Source organism: Phaseolus vulgaris, chromosome 10 (genome assembly GCF_000499845.2).
Source record: "Phaseolus vulgaris cultivar G19833 chromosome 10, P. vulgaris v2.0, whole genome shotgun sequence".
Taxonomy (NCBI): domain Eukaryota; kingdom Viridiplantae; phylum Streptophyta; class Magnoliopsida; order Fabales; family Fabaceae; genus Phaseolus; species Phaseolus vulgaris.
Window position 1 is genome coordinate 15,836,358 of NC_023750.2, and position 17,862 is coordinate 15,854,219.

Consider the following 17,862-nt stretch of genomic DNA (forward strand, 5'->3'; position numbering starts at 1 on the left):
TCTTTAATTACCTAGCACCTGACTAGAGGGTGTTTCTATTCCGGCATTGCTGTCCTACACGTGGAGGGCCTCACGACGCTTTGACCCCATCCGGGGGCGTTTCTGCCCATCTGGGGACGTTTCTACGTGTGGGTCCTCCTGCTTGGGAGTGCTACTGCGCTAGGGGTGGCTTTTTGGGTGCCAACTCATGCCCCCAAGTATCTAGCCACTTACTCTGAGAGCGTATCTGCCTTCCTCTCACACCCTGCACCCGGTTATCCTGGGCGTGGCCTTCCTCTTGGGTCGTATCTGTCCCGAAGGCGTCTCTGGGGCGGCAGGGGTACTTCGCGAGTCAGGCTGCCCTTTACTGGTACTATCACTATGGCCTTGAAGCCACCTTTTCCTTCTCTTTATCACTTTCCCGAGATATCGGGACCTGAGGCTTTCCCACGGCGTCGCTCCCTCCATGGTCTTTCCTACCCATGGGTATCGGGGAACCACACCGTGATGGCCTTGCTTTTACACTGTTTAATCTGGCGACGCCCTCACCAGGGCGACGCCTTCACCTAGGCGACGCCTTCACCTAGGCGACGCCTTCGCCTAGGCGACGCCTTCGCTTAGGCGACGCCTTGCCTTAGCGACGTCTTGTCCTGCCTTGGCGACGCTTTCTCTTGGCGTCTCTACATCTGGGCGACACCTCGAGTTGACCTTGACTGTCCTGTTGTTGACTTTGACCTTGACTTAGTCAACGCCCTGATACGGGACGGTACAAGAACATTGATCCAATTCTAAGAAAAGTGCATAACTATTGTCCAACTCAAGTTGATTCCTAAGAAGATCAAGAATCTTTCTCTTCTATGCTAGTGGAATCACATCAATGTCGAACTCCGACAACTCCACTAGCAGACACGAATCGTGACAGGGCGGCCATCCAACCTGCAAGCTGCTGCACCTCCTTAACAGTAGCAGGGCTCCTCATCGCCAAGATGGCAGCACATTTATCAGGATTTGCTTCAATTCCTCTTTCAGTCAAGAGAAAACCTAAAAACTTTCCCGCCTCACGCTGAAAATGCACTTCTCGGGGTTCAACTTCAGCTTGTACTTGGCTATCGTAGCGAACAACTCTTCTAAATCAGCAACATGCTGGCTCTTCTCCAGGGATGTCACGACCATATCATCAACATAAGCTTGCACGTTCCTGCCAAGCTTAGGCGCAAGCACCTTATCCATCAGCCTCTGGTACGTGGCTCCCGCATTCTTTAGCCCAAAAGGCATCACCTTGTAGCAATAGCACGACTTCTCTGTCATGAAGGAAGTCTTTTCTTCATCCATGGGATGCATCTTAATTTGGTTGTACCCCGAGAAGGCGTCCAAGAAACTTAACAACTTGCACCCTGCTGCACTGTCCACCAGGGCATCTATACTCGGCAAAGGATAGGAATCCTTTGGACAAGCTTTGTTCAGATCTGTGAAATCGACGCACATTCGCCATTTCCCATTGCTCTTCTTCACCAATACAACATTGGCGAGCCATTCTGGATACTGTATCTCCTTGATGTGGCCTGCGGCGAGGAGTTTCTGCGTTTCATCTCTGATCGCCTGTCTCCTTTCTTCGTTGAACTTCCTTCTTCTTTGTCGGACCGGCTTGACTTGAGGGTCCATTGCTAAACAATGACACAAGAAATCAGGGTCAATTCCCGACATATCCGAGGTAGACCATGCAAATGCATCCAGATGTCTGCCTATCACCTTGGCGATCTGGCCTTGCGTCTCGCTATCTAGGGTCTTCCCCAGCTTAAATGTTTTGTTGTCGATCTCCTTCTCAAGCCAATCCACAACCGGCCGAGGCCTCTTCTCGCTAGCGATCAGTGCTCTCGCAATACCTGACTCCCTGGCGATCTCCAGGCAGTTTCTCTCTTCCTCCACCCGAGCGGCGCTCTCGGACCTCGCCTCGACATCCTCCATTGTCACATCTCCCTCGGTGACCACCTCCAGTGCTGCATCCACAACTCGCCGGTTTTCCTGCTCAGTCTCCACACCAGGGGGTGGCGTTGTGGTAACATGGCACACTGATCGCCTGTTCTTGAGGCTGTTTTCGTAACACTTCTTTGCCTCCTTTTGATCAGAGCGGATGGTGACGACCACCCCCTCCATTGAAGGTAACTTGACCTTCATGTGCCTCGTGGAGGGCACAACTCCTATCTTGTTGAGTGTTGGTCTTCCCAACAAGATATTGTATGCTGAGGGAGCATTCACGATAAGGTACCTGATCTTCTCTGTGCGCCAGGTCGCTCCATTTGTGAACGTCGTTCTTAACTCAATGTACTCCCTGACCTCCACTTGATCACCCGCAAAATCGTATAAGCAACCCCCATATGGCCTCAGCTGGTCTGGAGATAACTGTAACTTTTCGAAAGTCGGCCAAAACATCACATCTGCCGAGCTCCCTTGGTCGACCAAAGCCCGATGAACCATCTTCCCCGCCGTAACAAGTGAGATTACAATGGATCGTTGTCGTGTGGCACAACATCCCTAAGGTCTTCTTTGGTGAATGTGATGTCCACATCGGGCGAGTGATCCTCAAAAACTTCTACTGACATCACGGACCTTGCATACTAATTGCGCTGTGACGCAGTACACCCACCACCCGAGAATCCACCAGCTATGGTGTGGATCTCACCGAGAACGGGTGCCTCGTGCTGCTATCCCTCACTACTCGCCGGTTGTGAACCTGACGATTGTCCCGCCTGCTTCTCCAGCAAGTATTCCTTCAAGAAGCCATTCTTCACGAGCTCATCCAACTGATAGCCTAGCGCCAAACAATTGTTAATATGGTGCCCGAATGCTTCGTGGAATTCGCACCATGATTCCTTGCAAGGTCCCAGCACCTTGTCAGGCTTTACTGGTGGCTTCAACTTGTTGACTATGTTGGGCACAACGATGAGGTCTTTGAGTCCCACCACAAAGTTGTGCTTTGGTGGCTTATTTCCCTCTCTTCTTCCTTCTACTCGACCCCTAGGCTGGGTCCTCCTCGTCTCATAGGTGTGCCTCCTGTCTGGGTTCCTTCACTCTGTGGCGGCTTCGTGGACCCTAACAGGTTGTGTGCCTATCTGCGCTCTTGGTCGTGCAGGTGCAGCAGTCGTACACTTCTCGTATGTCTCGCCTTCAGAGGCGATGTGTTCTACTGCTCGACGCCTTACTTCAGCAAAAGTTTTGGGGAGGTCGCGGTTAAGCGACTTGCTGAAAGACCTAGGACGCACCCCCTTCCTGAATGCGTAAACAATCATGGGTTCATCTGTGGTACCCACCTTCACCACCTGCGCCCGAAGCGGCTTATGTATTCTTTTAGGGTCTCACCTTGAAATTGCTTCACGTCAAAAAGGTCATACGAAACTGGGGCTGGGGCCCTGTTGGCTAAATACTGCTCTCTGAATAGTCGTGAGAGCTGTGCGAAAGACGTGATGTGACCTTCTGGGAGGCTGACGAACCAATCCATGGCCATCCCCGTTAACGTGCTCATAAAAAGCTTGCATCTTACGGCATCAGAACCTCCTACCAGCATCATCTGTGTGTGGAAAGCAGTGAGGTGGGCCTCAGGATCCTCCATCCCTGTGAAGGTTACCTTGGGCCCCGTGAACGTGTTGGGGATCGCTGTCTCTAGGATCGCTTGTGAGAATGGTGTTGTGAGTTCTCTAGGTGGGGAGGCAGCCTCAGGCTCGTATACATCGCGCCACCCACGGCGTAACTCCTCGTTGGCACGGTGGACCTCATCGTTTCTCGCTTGAGAAGCTGCGAGATCCTACTGCATGCGCTCTTGCTTCGCTTTCGACGCTGCCATCGCTCCCTGCAGCCCTTGCATCATGCCCATGAGTTGTTGCATGGTCATCTCTTCACTCCTAGCGCGTGCAGGTCTTATGGTCATGGCTTTCTGGAAATCCTCTTAACTTATCTGGGTTTTGAGAACTGGAACTGAGAAACTTGTGTAGTGGGACTGATTTTATATCGGCCCCACAGTGGGCGCTAGATGTTCCCCACTGGTTGACCGGGATCATCTTTGTGTGTGGCTTGTCCTCGCGAGCAAGGGTAGCTTCGTTCTGCTCCGTCTGTGAGTACCTGAAAAAGAAGTGAACAAAGGGGCGCCCTCGCGGCTGTTTGCACTCCGACGATCAAGTCAGCTAGCGAGAAACATCAAAGGGTGACACACCCCCGTATCGGAACACTTGAACGAATGCTCTGAGGGTGGTCGAAAACTGAGTAACTGAATAACTAGTCCTGAAGGGTCTCCCAGCAGTGGCGTGGATACTTCACGCATCAGGTTTACCCCCTTCTGGCACTAGAACTCATGGCCTTAAAGCCACCTTTCTCTTCTCCTTGCTACTTTTCTGAACTGTCGAGGCCCGATGTCTCTCTTGGGCGATGTCTTTCCTTAGGCGATGTCTTACTTTAGGCGACGTCTTACTTTAGGCGATGTCTTTCTGGGCGATGTCTTACTTAGGCGGCGTCTTACTTGGGCGATGTCTCCTCTCGGGCGATGCCTCGAGCGGTCGACCTGTTGACTTTTCCTTGGGTCCCTTGAGGGGTCCCACCATGTGTTGACTTTGACTTTTGGTCAACGCCCGGGTACGGGACGGTACACTTTACAAAATTTCAACTGAAATAAAACTTTAAATTAGCCGCATTCCAACTACGTGGGATGGGGCCCCCTTCTAGAGTTTCTAACTTATACAAACCATTCCCTTTGGCTTTGGTTACTCTGAACGGTCCAGTCCACTTGGGAGACAACTTGTTTTCTAACTCGTAAGGGTGAGCCTACCTCATGACCAGGTCACCAACCTGGAATTGTCGCAGCTTCACCTTGGAGCTGTACTGACGCTCCACTCTTCTCTTCACAGCCTTGACCCTAATTTTTGCCTCTTCTCTAGCTTCATCTATTAGGTCCAAGTTCACCCTCCTTTCTTCGTTGGACTCTTCTGCCACGAAACCTAGGAAATGTGGCGAGCTCTCGTGGATCTCCACTGGGATCATGGCGTCCGATCCATACACTAGGCTGAAAGGCGTCTCCATGGTGGAGGATTGAGGCGTGGTGTGGTAAGCCCATAAATCCTTGGTACTTCTTCTGCCCACGCCCCTTTAGCCTTCTCTATGTTGCGCTTCAAACCCCTCAAAAAAAATCGGTTTGCTGACTCGACCTGCCCATTTGTCTGGGGGTGTTCGATTGATGCAAACACCTGCTTGATTCCTACTTCTGTACATAGCTTCCCCAACTGTTGGCTCGCGAATTAGGTGCCATTGTCTGAAATGAGACGCCTTGGCACCCCAAAACGACACAATGTTCTTCCAAACAAAGTGTTGTACCTTGTGCGCGGTGATCTGTGCCACTAGTTCAGCCTCTATCCACTTGGTGAAGTATTCGATGGCAACGATCAAGTACTTCAACTGTCTTATCGCCAATGCGAACGGTCCTAAGATATCAATTCCCCAAGTATGGAAAGGCCATGGGTTGTATATGGATCTCAGTTCCTCTGGCAGCGCCTTATGACAATCAGCGTGCATCTGACATTGCTTGCAATGCTGGGCGTATCGCACGCAATCCTCTCTTACTGTTGGCCAGAAAAACCCTGCACGTATTACCTTGGATGCCAAGGATCTTCCTCCCACGTGGCTCCCACAAATACCTTCGTGGAGTTCAGCCATTATCCTGGTGCACTCGTTGCCGCTTACGCACGTCAAGATAGGGTGCGTAAACCCGTGCCTGAATAATATCCCATCTACCAAGGTGTACCTTGCAGCGTTCCTGTTCATCTTCTTGCCTTCTTCCGGTTTTGTTGGGAGGATTCCATCCGCTAGGTATCGCCTGTAAGGGGTCATCCATGTGTCGCCTTCCTCCGAAGCACATACCTGTACACCCTTTCCTTCTTCTGGCGAGGCCGCGTAAGTGCTGATGCAGGGTGCCCTCGCCGTATCTTGACTCAAGGAGCGATTGTTCCGTGGATTTCCTCTTGCTCTACTAACGTGAAGAACATCCACCCTGTTGTCTGCAACAAACTTTCGCGCCGTTTTGAGGGTCTCTTCGATCATAGTCCTCTACCTTACCCCTTGCCTGAGCTGGCCAGCTTGGCGAGCAGGTCAGCTCTGGCATTTTGCTCCCTGGGGACATGCACCAGCCCAAACGCAGCGAAGGCTCTCTTCAACACTTCGACGTACCTTAAGTACGCAGCCATCTATGGATCCTTTGCCTGTACTCCCCTGTTACTTGTCCTGTAACCAATTGGGAGTCACTCTTTGCTAGGAGGCTCTGCGCACCCATTTCTTTAGCCAAAAGCATCCCAGCGATCAACGCCTAGTACTCCGCCTGGTTGTTCTTTGCCTTGAAGGCGAAGCCTAAAGCTTGCTCTATCAACACTCTGTTAGGCCCCTCCAAGATTATCCCAGCGCCACTCCCTTGCTGGTTGGAAGATCCGTCCACTGAGAGTACCCACTGTGACCCTAACTCCACCTCTTGAGGGTCTCCCCCTGGTGATAGTTCTGCCACGAAGTCAGCGTAGACTTGCCCTTTGATGGACTCCCTGGGTTCATACTGCATATCGAACTCCGATAGTTCTACCGCCCAGCGAACCATCCTCCCTGCCACATCTGGCTTTTGAAGTACCTTTTGGATGGGGAGGTTTGTCATTACCACCACCGTGAAGCTGTGGAAATAGTGGCGGAGCCTTCGTGCTGAGAATACTACTGGTAGCGCCGCCTTCTCTAGTGACTGATACTTCAATTCTAAGCCTTGCAAGGCCTTGCTCACGAAGTAAATGGGCTTCTGCACCTGGTTTTGTTCCTGGACCAGTACAGAGCTAATGGCCCACTCAGTCACCGCAAAGTACAGGCGGAGGGGGACGCCTACTTGTGGCTTGCAAAGCACAGGTGGCGTCACCAAGTACTCCTTCAACTTGAGAAACGCTGATTCACACTCATCTGTCCATACGAAACGGCTATTCCTTTTGAGGCATTATTTACCGATCAGGTCATCAGGTGTGATGACGTGGACAAGAGAAAGGCGGGTGGTCGAGAAGTCAAAATAGTCGCCGTTTGTAGAAGTGGCGCTCTGCAGTATATGTACCGCCCTGGTGGACGGGTGTGATGACGTGGCATCCTGCTACAGTGTAGGCGTGTTGACAAGGCGCCAGGTTGGCAGATAGGAAGGAAGTCGGGAGGCACGTGTGGTCGCTGATTGTTAAGTTGGCGTGTTCCGATTTCCAGTTTACCAGAATAGGCGATCGCCAGGTTGAAGATGAAGTCGCCAGATGTAGACTCAGGCGATCAAGCAGTCGGAGATCGCCAGAATAAGCACATCGCCGAAGACGAAGGAGAAGCAGATTATGAAGGCGGCCGGCGAGACCACAGGGAAGGTGTATGAAGGCCCTAACTCGCCAGTTTCAGTAGAGATCGCACTCCTAAGTTAGCTATGCACTGGGCAGTACCATGCATAAATAACTGAGCCAAAATAAGAGTAGAAGCAGCGCCAAGTCAGGGAGCCTCCAGATGATGGCACGTGTACAGTTGGATGCGAGCCACGTGGCCAAGTCTGTAACTGCCAGGAGAGAGAAAACCACCAGGTATATAAGAGTTCTTAACAGACTTTCTGAGGTACGCACGTTCAGTTCATACACTTTACGCTTGCGAGTGAGAGAGGATTTGCACGGTTCTCGTTCTTAGTATTTGGTGATACCGTCACTGACTTGAGCGTCGGAGTGCGATCGGCCGCAGCGGCGCCGTATCGTTTCTTTGCAGGTTCTTGAGATAGATCCAGAGGAGGAACGGAAGTAAGGAGCGGCGCGCACGTCGATCCTTTGACGAGGCATTCTCCAGCGCTCCGGTCAACAGGCAGGATCAGTATACATAATCGATTGTCGCCGAGTTGGTGTCATCGCCGTGTTAAATAATGGAAGATCAGGTGGTCTGGCATCGCCGCAAGAGGAACATCGCCGGATTTCCCAGTAAACTCAGTTGACGCTGTTGGGGGTTCAGGCGAGGAAGTTCAAGCGTGTGAGTTCAGTAAAGACAAGAATGCCACGTGGGTAATGGGCGAGGCCTTAGTCTTTTCGCTGAAACAAGTGTCAGCTCAAGACTGGAGGGCTTGTGTACCGTCCCGTACCCGGGCGTTGACCAGAAGTCAAAGTCAACACATGGTGGGACCCCTCAAGGGATCCAAGGAAGGAAATTCAACAGGTCGACCGCTCGTGATGTCGCCAAAGTAAGATGTCGCCCTAAAGTAAGACGTCGCCAAGTAAGACATCGCCTAAAGAAAGACATCACCCAAGTAAGACGTCGGGCCTCGACATTCCAAAGCAGTAGCAAAGAGAAGAGAAAGGTGGCTTCAAGGCCACAAGTTCTAGGACTAGTAGGGAATACCCTGACTCGTGAAGTATCCACGCCACCGCTGGGAGACCCTGGAACAGATACGACCCATGAGAGGGCCATAACCAGGGGATAACCACGTGCATGGTACGAGAGAAAGGAAGATACACCCCCAGGGCAAGTGATTAGTGATTGGGGCGCATGAGTTGGCACCCAAAAAGTCAACCCACGTGACTGAAGCACTTCGTAGAAAAGAGGGCTCACACGATGGAATAACCCTAAGTTGGGTGGCGGCGCTGTGGGACCCTCTGCACAGAATAACGATCAAGTCAGAGGGGCACGTGGCAATGCCCACGTGCTCATTAAAGGTTTCAGGGAAAGTTTGCCAAGGTACGCGTTAAGTAAGTTAAGATTCGTATATTCCAAGGAATGCTTTTATACACTTTCAATGCGCTTTAATGCGCTTTAATGACGAGAGATGTATAAAAAGGGACCTTGGGAGGATTTGAAAGGATCGAAGTTTTAACCTAATTCTCATAGTCACACAGAGCACAAACCCTAATTGTTCTTGACGACGCACCCAGCTGTGAGCACAAGGCAATTAAGGCAACACAGTTCTAGCCCTTCAGTACAGTTATTTCTGACCACCCTCAGAGCATTCTTTACGGTGTCCGATACTGGGGTGCGTCACCTTTTAATGTTTCTCGCTAGCTGAGTTGATCGTCGGAGTGCAAACGGCCGCGAGGGTGCCCCTTTGTTCACTTCTTTCAGGGACTCACATACGGAGCAAAACGAAGGTGCCCTAGCTCGCGAGGACAAGCCACGCGCGAAGACGATCCCGGTCAACCGGCGGGAACAAAAAAGATTGAGAATGCCTATGCTTTGGATTCAATCAAGAATGGATTATAAAACATAATCTACCCCAGATCCTATCTAAGACAACTCAGCAACAACAAGCACAACCTAGCCTTCAACATCCTTCAAAGGGGTTTGGATTCTTCAAAGCTTGAACACCACTTGGTTCAACATTAGGGACAAGAGACCAGACATCGTTTCTCACGAACTGATTGAGCTCCTCATGCATTGTTGTTGTCCAATGTTCATCCTTGAGTGCATCAAGGATTGAATTTGGTTCAACCTTGGAAACATAAGTTGTATGGTTGCAGTAGTTTGCCATACTCCTTCTTGTGGATACACCTTTTTTGATTTGGCCAATGATGTTATCAAAAGATAGATCCCTTGGGATCTTCCACTCCTTTGGAAGATCATCCTGCTGCAGATTTTCAATCAGTTGTTTCGCAAAATCAACCGGTTGAATTTTTGTGTTTTTGTCAAGATTCCTTAGGAAGATGGTATGTTCATCTTCTTCTGTTTTGATCTTTGTGTACCGTCCCGTCCTCGGACGTTGACCAAAGTCAAAGTCAACAGTTAAGTCAAAGTCAACATATAGTGCGACCACTCGAGGAGTCCAAAGAAGGAAGTCAATAGACTGACCGCTTGAGGCGTCGCCAAGAGAAGGCGTCGCCAAAGTAAGGCATCGCCAGGAGAGGGTGTCGCCAGGTTGAAGCATCGCCAGGTTAAGACGTAGCCCAAAACAGTAACAAAGAGAAGAGAAACGTGGCTCCAAGGCCATAGTTCTAGTACCAGTAGGGAGTAACCTGACTCGTGAAGTACTCATGCCACCGTTGGGAGGCCCCTGGGATAGATACGACCCATGAGAGGGCCACGCCCAGGGGCAAACCACGTGCGTAGTGCAAGAGGAAAGTAGATACACTCCCAGGGTAAGTGACTAGAGGTTGGGGGTCTGAGTTGGCACGCAGAAAGTCACCCCACGCACCAGATGCTCTTCGAGGAAAGAGGATTCGCACAATGGAATAACCCTAGGTTGGGTTACGACGCTGTGAGGTTCTCTGTGTAGAATAACGATCAAGTCAGAAGAACACGTGGCAATAAGCACTGGAATATCAATATTCTCCTAAAAGTTCGCTAAAGTACGCGTTAATTTAGTTTACGTATCAAATTTTTCAAGGCATAATTTTATACACTTTCAATGCGCTTTAACGCGCTTCAAATGCGGGAGGAGTATAAAAAGGGGCCATGGGGACGTTTGAAAGGGATCCGAGTTTTGACCTAATTCTCACAATTTACACAGAGTCACAAAAACCCTAGTTGTTTCACGGCGCACCCACTGTACGCACAGACAATTAGGGCAACACAGTACTAGTTATTCAGTATTTCGACCACCTTCAGAGCATCCAGTCACGATGCTCCGATACGGAGGTGTGTCCCCTTTGATGTTTCTCGCTAGATGACTTGATCGTCGGAGTGCAAACGGCCGCGAGGGCACCCCTTTGTTCACTTCTTTTCAGGTACTCACAAATGGAGCAGAACGACGGTGTTCCGGCCAGTTGACCTGGGACGTCTTTGTGTGCAACCTCACCCGTCAGCTAGGGACACCTTCCCACTGGTTACATGTGGATTCCTGCAAAGAAGGACAAAAGGGCGCCCTAGCGGCCGTTTGCACTCTGACGCTCAAGTCAGCTAGCAAGAAACACCAAAACTCTACACCTCCGTATCGGAGCACCGTGAATGGCACTCTGAAGGTGGTCAAAAGAAGCTGTGTATAGTGTGTATTTTCTCGTTCTGGCAAACAACCTCTCTCCCTAGTCCCTTGTACGTAGCCTCAAGACTCGAGCAAGTAACTAGAGTGTGTTCTAGGAAAGTCTGCCAAAAGTTCGAACCCCCGTTCCCAACATTCAAGGCGCTATTTAAACTACTCTAGCATTTAAAGCGTCTTAAAGTGCATTTAATTATGAAACGTTCAGCGCCTTTAAGAGGTTTAAACCGCTTGGAGCTGTTCCGTCCGGTTGACCGGGACGTCTTCGTGCGCGACCTCAACCGTCAGCTAGGGACTCCTTCCCACTGGTTACCTGTGGATTCCTGCAAAAAAGAGGACAAAGAGGCGCCCTAGCGGCCGTTTGCACTCCGACGCTCAAGTCAGCCAGCAAGAAACACCAAAACTGTTCACCTACGTCTCTGAGCACCGCGTATGGCACCCTGAAGGTGATAAAAAGAACTGTGTGTATGTGTGTGTCTTTTCTCCCTCAGGCAAAAATCTTCCCCAGTCCCTTGTACGTAACCTTAAGCACGAGCAAGCAACTAGAGAATTCTCTGGTAAGTTTGCCAAAAGTTCGAACCAACCCCGTTTCCAACATTCTCTGCGCTATTTAAACTACCCAAGCATTTCAAGCGTCTTAAAGCGCTTTTAATCACAAACGTAACGCACTCATTAAAGCGTTTAATTAGAAAACGTAGCGCATTTAAGACGTTGAAACGCTCGGGAGCCATCATAGTACCTGAACGCTCGAAACGGAAACCGTATTGAATGACTTTAATTACCTGGCACCTAACTAAAGGGTGTTTCTATTCTGGCATGGCTGTCGTACACGTGGAGGTCCTCACGACGCCGTGACCCCATCTGGGGGCGTTTCTACCCAGCTGGGGACGTTTCTACGCGTGAGTCCTCCTGCTCGGGAGTGCTACTGCGCTAGGGGTGACTTTTTGGGTGCCAACTCATGCCCCCAATCATCTAGTCACTTACTTTGAGAGCGTATCTGCCTTCCTCTCGCACCTTGCGCCTTGCTACCCTAGGCGTGACCTTCCTCTTGAGTCGTATCTGTCCCAAAGGCGTCTCGGGGGCGACAGGAGTACTTCACGAGTCAGGCTGCCCTACACTGGTACTATTACTATGGCCTTGAAGCCACCTTTTCCTTCTCTTTATCGCTGCCCCGGGCTATCGGGACCTGAGGCCTTCCCACGGCGTCGCTCCCTCCATGGTTTTTCCTACCCATGGGTATCGGGGAACCACACCGTGATTGCCTTGCTTCAGCACTGTTTGATCTGGCGACGCCCTGGTTGGGCGACACCTTCACCTAGGCGACGCCTTGCCTTGGCGACGCTTCCTCTTGGCGATGCTGGCACTTGGCGTCTCTCCACCTAGGCGACGCCTTGCGTTGACTTTGACTCTCCAGCCGTTGACTTTGACCTTGGCTTAGTCAACGCCCGGATACGGGACGGTACACAAGCCCCCCAGTCTTAAGCCGAAGACTTGTCTTCAGCGCAAAGACTAAAGCCTCGTCCACGCCGTCCACGTGCCCTCCTGATGACGTGTCATTCTCTTCTGACTCAACAATTCTTCGAATTACTGACGTGACACTTTCTGAACCACAGGGGTATTCTTAATGGCTGATTGGACATCCCCTGAAATGGTGATAATAACACCTTTTGGGGCTACCCTTGATCGCGCGCCACGTGGCCCATCGCACGGCCAGCCTCTAGAGACCCTTGCGTTTCCTTGGGGCGATTGATCCTTTGACACGTGGTACGATCTCACGGCCCTTAGCTAGCGCCTCTTGAGTTGCGAAATGTAACGTTTAAGTTACTCCAAACCCCGCGCTCACCCTACTGTTACATCCATTCCCTCTATATCCTCGCACTGTTCATCTCCTTCAAACCCCTTTTCTCCGCGACTGCTGCTCTTCCCTTCCTGTGCTCTTCTTCCATCTTCCCTTTGATAGCAAAGGTATGATTTTCGAACACTCACGACCCTTCCCTTTCATCGCATTGTATGATTTATTGAACTGCCTGGGACTGTTGTTATTCATGCATTACTGCGTTCCTCCGCTTCTCCTTCCTTCTCTGGGTTTTCTCGCGTGGGTGATGTTTCCTAGGGTTTACTCCCCTTCCTGCCATGGCTGCACTTGCTAAACCCTTTTTCCTCTCTTCTTTCTCCAGCTATTTATTTACACCATGACACGCACGAACGCGGAGCCTGATTCCTCCCCCAAGACCCCCAAGTCCAACTATAAAGCTTTCTACCCATGGGCCCCCGACGAGCTCCTGAGCGAATGTACCAGCCTGACTTCCTTCCAGGACCTGGAAGCTCATCGTGGGGATCCCCATTTGTACAACTTTAACGCTTTCTGCCGCACCCACGACGCCCACATATCCGTCCGTCCCGGCAGGCCTGGGGAACCTGTTTGTTTGGATGACAGACCTAGAAAGGGGAAACCCTTCTTCTTCATGTACCAGACCGTGTTCAAACGCGTAGGAGTGCGTCTTCCCTTCACTCCCTTCGAACGGGAACTCCTTACTGAAATCAATACCGCCCCCGCCCAGCTCCATCCCAACAGCTGGGCATTCGTGAGGGGTTTTCAAATTCTTTGCGGACACCTGGGTATCCTCCCTTCTGTAGACGTCTTCCTGCCTTTCTTTGAGGTGAAAAAGCAGGGGAAAAGCTTCTGGGTGAGCTTTTCCGGGATCGCATGCAGGATCCTCCTCTCCCTCTTCCAAAACTCTTACAAGAACTGGAAAGGGGGAAGTTCTTCAGGGTGTGCAGCGCCAAGCACGACCCCACGGCCTTGGATGGCTTCCCCCTTTACTGGACGGAGCGCCCTAAACTGCTCAGCGCCAAAACCTTGGAAAAGCTATCTCCCGCCGACAGGGAGGTGAGCAAAGCCTTGGCCGGGTTGGGGATCGTTTTTGATACCTTGAAGCTGGTCGCCAGCGAGTACAATGCTCACGCCTTGACCACCTACTTTGGTAAAGGGACTCTCCCCTCATCCTTCTTGTTGTGAACACCCCGCTACCGGATGTTGTTTCCCCAGAATATTCTGCTCGCTTTGTATTGTGTCATGTTGCTTGCGTCTCACGTCTCTGCATGTATTGTAAATTCGCATAGCTGCTTTAGTACTAATTTCTGCTGCTTGGCCTGTTTTGATGTAGGATCGGTTATGGACGCTTCTAAAAGGATGATGCTGGCGAGAGCAATGAAGGAGGCTCGTGCCGCCAAGGCGAGCGCCTCCTCAGTTCCTGCTGCTGTTCCGATCCCCCCACCAACCCTGTCACCGCCACCTCCAGTCACTGCTGAAGCTCCCTCTAGTCCATCTCCGTCACCTCCCCATGGCCCCGAGGCGCTTCCAACTCCCAACTCTCCTCCGCCTATCGCCGCCGTTCCCCTAGCCGCGGCCTCGTCACCGGCTCCAACCCCCCTTGACAAAGGGAAACGGGTCTTGGAGATTCTATCAGATGATGAGGACTCAGAAGGCGTGGCACCCTTTAAGAGAAGAAAATCTGCGCGGGTTCCTCTTTTGGTAGAGGCGTCGCCCCAGGGAGGGAACCCCTTCATGGACAACCCCCCAAGTGCAACCTCACTTCCTCCCATGACACTCCAAGAGGAAGGGGGCGAAGGCGCCGAGTCTGCCCCGCCTCCGCCGCTGGCAGAAACCATTGCTTCCCCTGCTCCCGTCGCTGCCGCCCCCGATTTTATCGCCATCCCTCCTCCAATCATGCATCTGATGAGGGGTTTCAGTGGCGGGACTATGCCAGAGGGTACCGACAGGAGGGAAGGCATGCCTTTCTACTTGGGGGCCTTCTTGGCGGTGGCTCTTGAATGGCGCTCTCAGGCCAGAAACGCGGCCCTGCAAGCTCAAACTCTCCAGGCCTTGGAAACAAAGGCAACTACCCTGGAAGAGGAAATGAGGACCCTGGGACGCCAGAACGAAGCTTATCAAACCTCTCTGAAACAAATGCAAGAGTCCAAAGGAGAAACTGAGAGGCAACTGGCAGAGGCATTGGAGCTCCAGGCTGGCTTCTATACTCGGGAAGTCGCTCTCCAAGTTCAGATAACGGGCCTTCAGGAATTGGTCAAAGCGAATGCAGAAGCTCAAAAGGACCTGAAGGACCGTTGCTGTGAGCAGGCTGCCAAGATGGAGCGGATGGAGGGGGAAATGGCCTCCCAAGCCAATGCTATGGACCTTCTCCGAGCTGACCACGACAAACTACAGGCCGAGGTCAGTCGGCTTCGTGTGGAGAAGGAGGCGTTGGAGAAGCAGGTAGCCTCGGGGGACGCCGCCATCGAGGAGCTAGAGAAGGACAAAAAGGCCCTTATCCAGGAGATGGCGGGTACCTTCGAGGAGGGGTTCCAAGAGGCTCTGACCCAGGCGTCCTGCGAGAATCCGGGCATCAATACTTCGAACTGCGACCCCACACACCACGTCGTCAACGGGAAGGTTGTGCCGATGGACTTGGATGACTGAGCCGCTGTCTCCCCCCCGCTACCTTTACCTTCAAGTTTAATTCCTTTATACTTTACCTTTGCTTTTGACTTTCTCTATTAAGACTTGTAATTCTTTGAACCAACCGTACTCTTGTTACAAATCTGGATGTTCGTATGATTGCTTTTGTGCCTTCGCGATGTAGAATCCTGCCTGTGCGTTTTTACTCTCATTCTTTGCCTTCGCGCACTTCGGTTATTTTATTTGCGTTTTGCCTGTTTCTTTCACTTCGTTGGGAGGTCACGTGCCAACCCTCACGCCCATGGAGAGGCTCACCTAGTGAAGCCGTATCGTCCACGGGATGTCTCCGACACTGAAACAATCCTTTCCTTGATCCTTAACGCCCGGCGCCCACGCCTAAGAAGAGGCCCGCTACAGCAGCACCGTATCGTCCCCGGGTGTCTAAAACGCCGAGTGCTCCGGGGGGGGGGGGTCTGTTCCCTCCATGGTCTTTCCTTCCCATAGGTATCGGGGAACGCCCCGCCAGCGATTCGTTGGCGTTTGGCGGTCTTATCTCCCTCCACAGTCTTTCCTCCCTGTGGGTATCGGGGAGGCGACGCCAGTAACTAACTTTGCCTTCTTTGATGTCGTCTCCCTCCACAGTCTTTCCTACCTGTGGGTATCGGGGAGGCGGCCCTGTTGGTACTTGGGTTGGCGACACCCGCGACGTCTCACGCTGGCGTCGCCCTTCACGTCCTTCCGGGCGACGCCTCGGGCGTTACCTTTACTTCGACATTGACTTTGATTCTTGCCTTGGTCGACGCCTGATGACAGCGAAGAGCTCAAGGTTTTGTCTGTGCCATCCACGTGGCGCTTCTTGTATGGCTGATGGGACGTTCCGTCATTCGCCTTGATCCACGTGGCGCTTCTTGTATGGATGATGGGACATTCAGTCATTTCACTGAGTCCTGACTCCTGCTGCGTCCCTGACCCACTTGCGACGGCGCATCGTACCACTGGATACTCTGTTGATACGACGTTTTCTGATTTTAACCAGTGGTGCCAGCGTCATCCTTTCATCTTCTGCCACGTGTATCAATCGTGCGGTGCATCCATTCGCGTCGTTTGGCGCTCTAACCGCTTTATTTAACTCTTCAAACTCTGGAACTATCCTTATCATTTTCTCACTCTTCATAACCTACTTGCGTTCTTTTTTCTTGCACCCTTCCTGATGGAGATCAAGCCCAAGAGAACATGGAGGCCACTCATCAAGCTCAAGAAGAGGTGGAGGCACAAATGGAGGACGCCCATGGAGGTCAAAGTCCACCTCAAAGGATTACAAGAAGCATGTTCAAAGCCTTGGGAGCTAGAGGACATTTATTTTCTCTTTTTGTAGTGTCTTTAGTTGAAGGTGCTTAGAGGGAAACCTTAGAAACCTCTTTTGTTATAGCATCTTTTAGGCTTTAGTTAAGAGCTTTAGGGAGGTGTATTAGTAGATAGGTGTAGAAGTAGAATAGGGGGTGCCAAAGTGAAGGAAAGGATCACACCTTCCTTGCTTTGCAAATAGGCGCCGGTTCTAGTTTGAATTAGGAGGGAATTTTGACTTGTTTTAGCTTTCTTTTTCAGCACCTTAGGCTATAAATAGAGGTGCCTTCCTTGTAAATTTCAGATTTGAATTTTATCTAAAGAAACTATACTCAAAATTGGAGTGAGCATTTGGAGAGCTTTGAGCTTCTTCTCTAGTCTTATCTTGAAGGACCATGGTTTCCTCAAGTGGCGGCTTCCACACTCATCTAGGAGCATCCATACTTCTAGTGGCGTGATCATCCAACCTATCTTCCATCTTCATGAGCATTCTCTTCTCCTTCCTTTCTTCTTCTTCAATTGTTCATGTTACCTTGTGTTTTTGAGTTGTCTAGCTTTCGGTTTTTCTATTTTCAGCACCTATATTCTGTTTTGTTTTTAAATTATGTTCGGTTCTTTTGTTTAGTAGCTTAATTTTGTTCGGTTAATCTAGTTTCTATTCCTTTGTTGATTCAATTTGACAATATTTGGTTCATCCAAATGAGTTTGGGATTTGGTACTTGTTATTGGTGAGTTCTTGATCTTAGAACCATGATCCAACTTCTAAGAAAGTGCCTCTACATTTTCCAGCTCAAGGTGATTCCTCAAAGTGTCAAGAATCTTGTTCTATGTGGCAATTGGAATCACATCACTTCCTTCTTGCACCCTTTCTTCTCTCACGAAGGGTTGTTCCAACCTTCGCTCCCCTCGCTCAACTCTTGCATTTCTGGCAGTCCCTACACCTTTGACAATCCCTGATCTTGTTAAAGAATGTCTTCTCACGCTGCTTCCTCCAGGGTCACTCCCAAGGACTTGTACCCTTGGGCTTCGAGTGAACTTCTTGACGAGTGTTCATGCTTACTCTCTACCAGGGCCATAAGGGAACACAAAGGGGATTCGTGTTCCTATGACCACCGGG

General features: G+C 51.0%; 1 protein-coding gene across 1 annotated transcript; it reads right to left on the bottom strand.

Moving 5' to 3' along the window:
• Positions 1 to 853: 853 nt before the first annotated feature.
• LOC137815470 (uncharacterized) lies at positions 854 to 2,454 on the bottom strand. Its single transcript, XM_068618589.1, has 2 exons — positions 1,621 to 2,454; positions 854 to 1,042 (listed from the first exon to the last, which is right to left on the bottom strand). Exons 1-2 carry the CDS (start codon positions 2,452 to 2,454, stop codon positions 854 to 856), a joined length of 1,023 nt encoding a protein of 340 aa, XP_068474690.1.
• Between the last annotated feature and the right edge of the window lie 15,408 nt (positions 2,455 to 17,862).

What these genes read in the sequence shown, in the direction of transcription:
- LOC137815470 (XM_068618589.1), bottom strand. Translation starts at nt 2,454, where the DNA reads ATGGTTCATCGGGCTTTGGTCGACCAAGGGAGCTCGGCAGATGTGATG. An exon ending in TGGACCCTCAAGTCAAGCCG is followed by an intron (nt 1,043 to 1,620) that starts GTCCGACAAAGA and finishes GTGCATTTTCAG; the next exon opens with CGTGAGGCGGGAAAGTTTTT.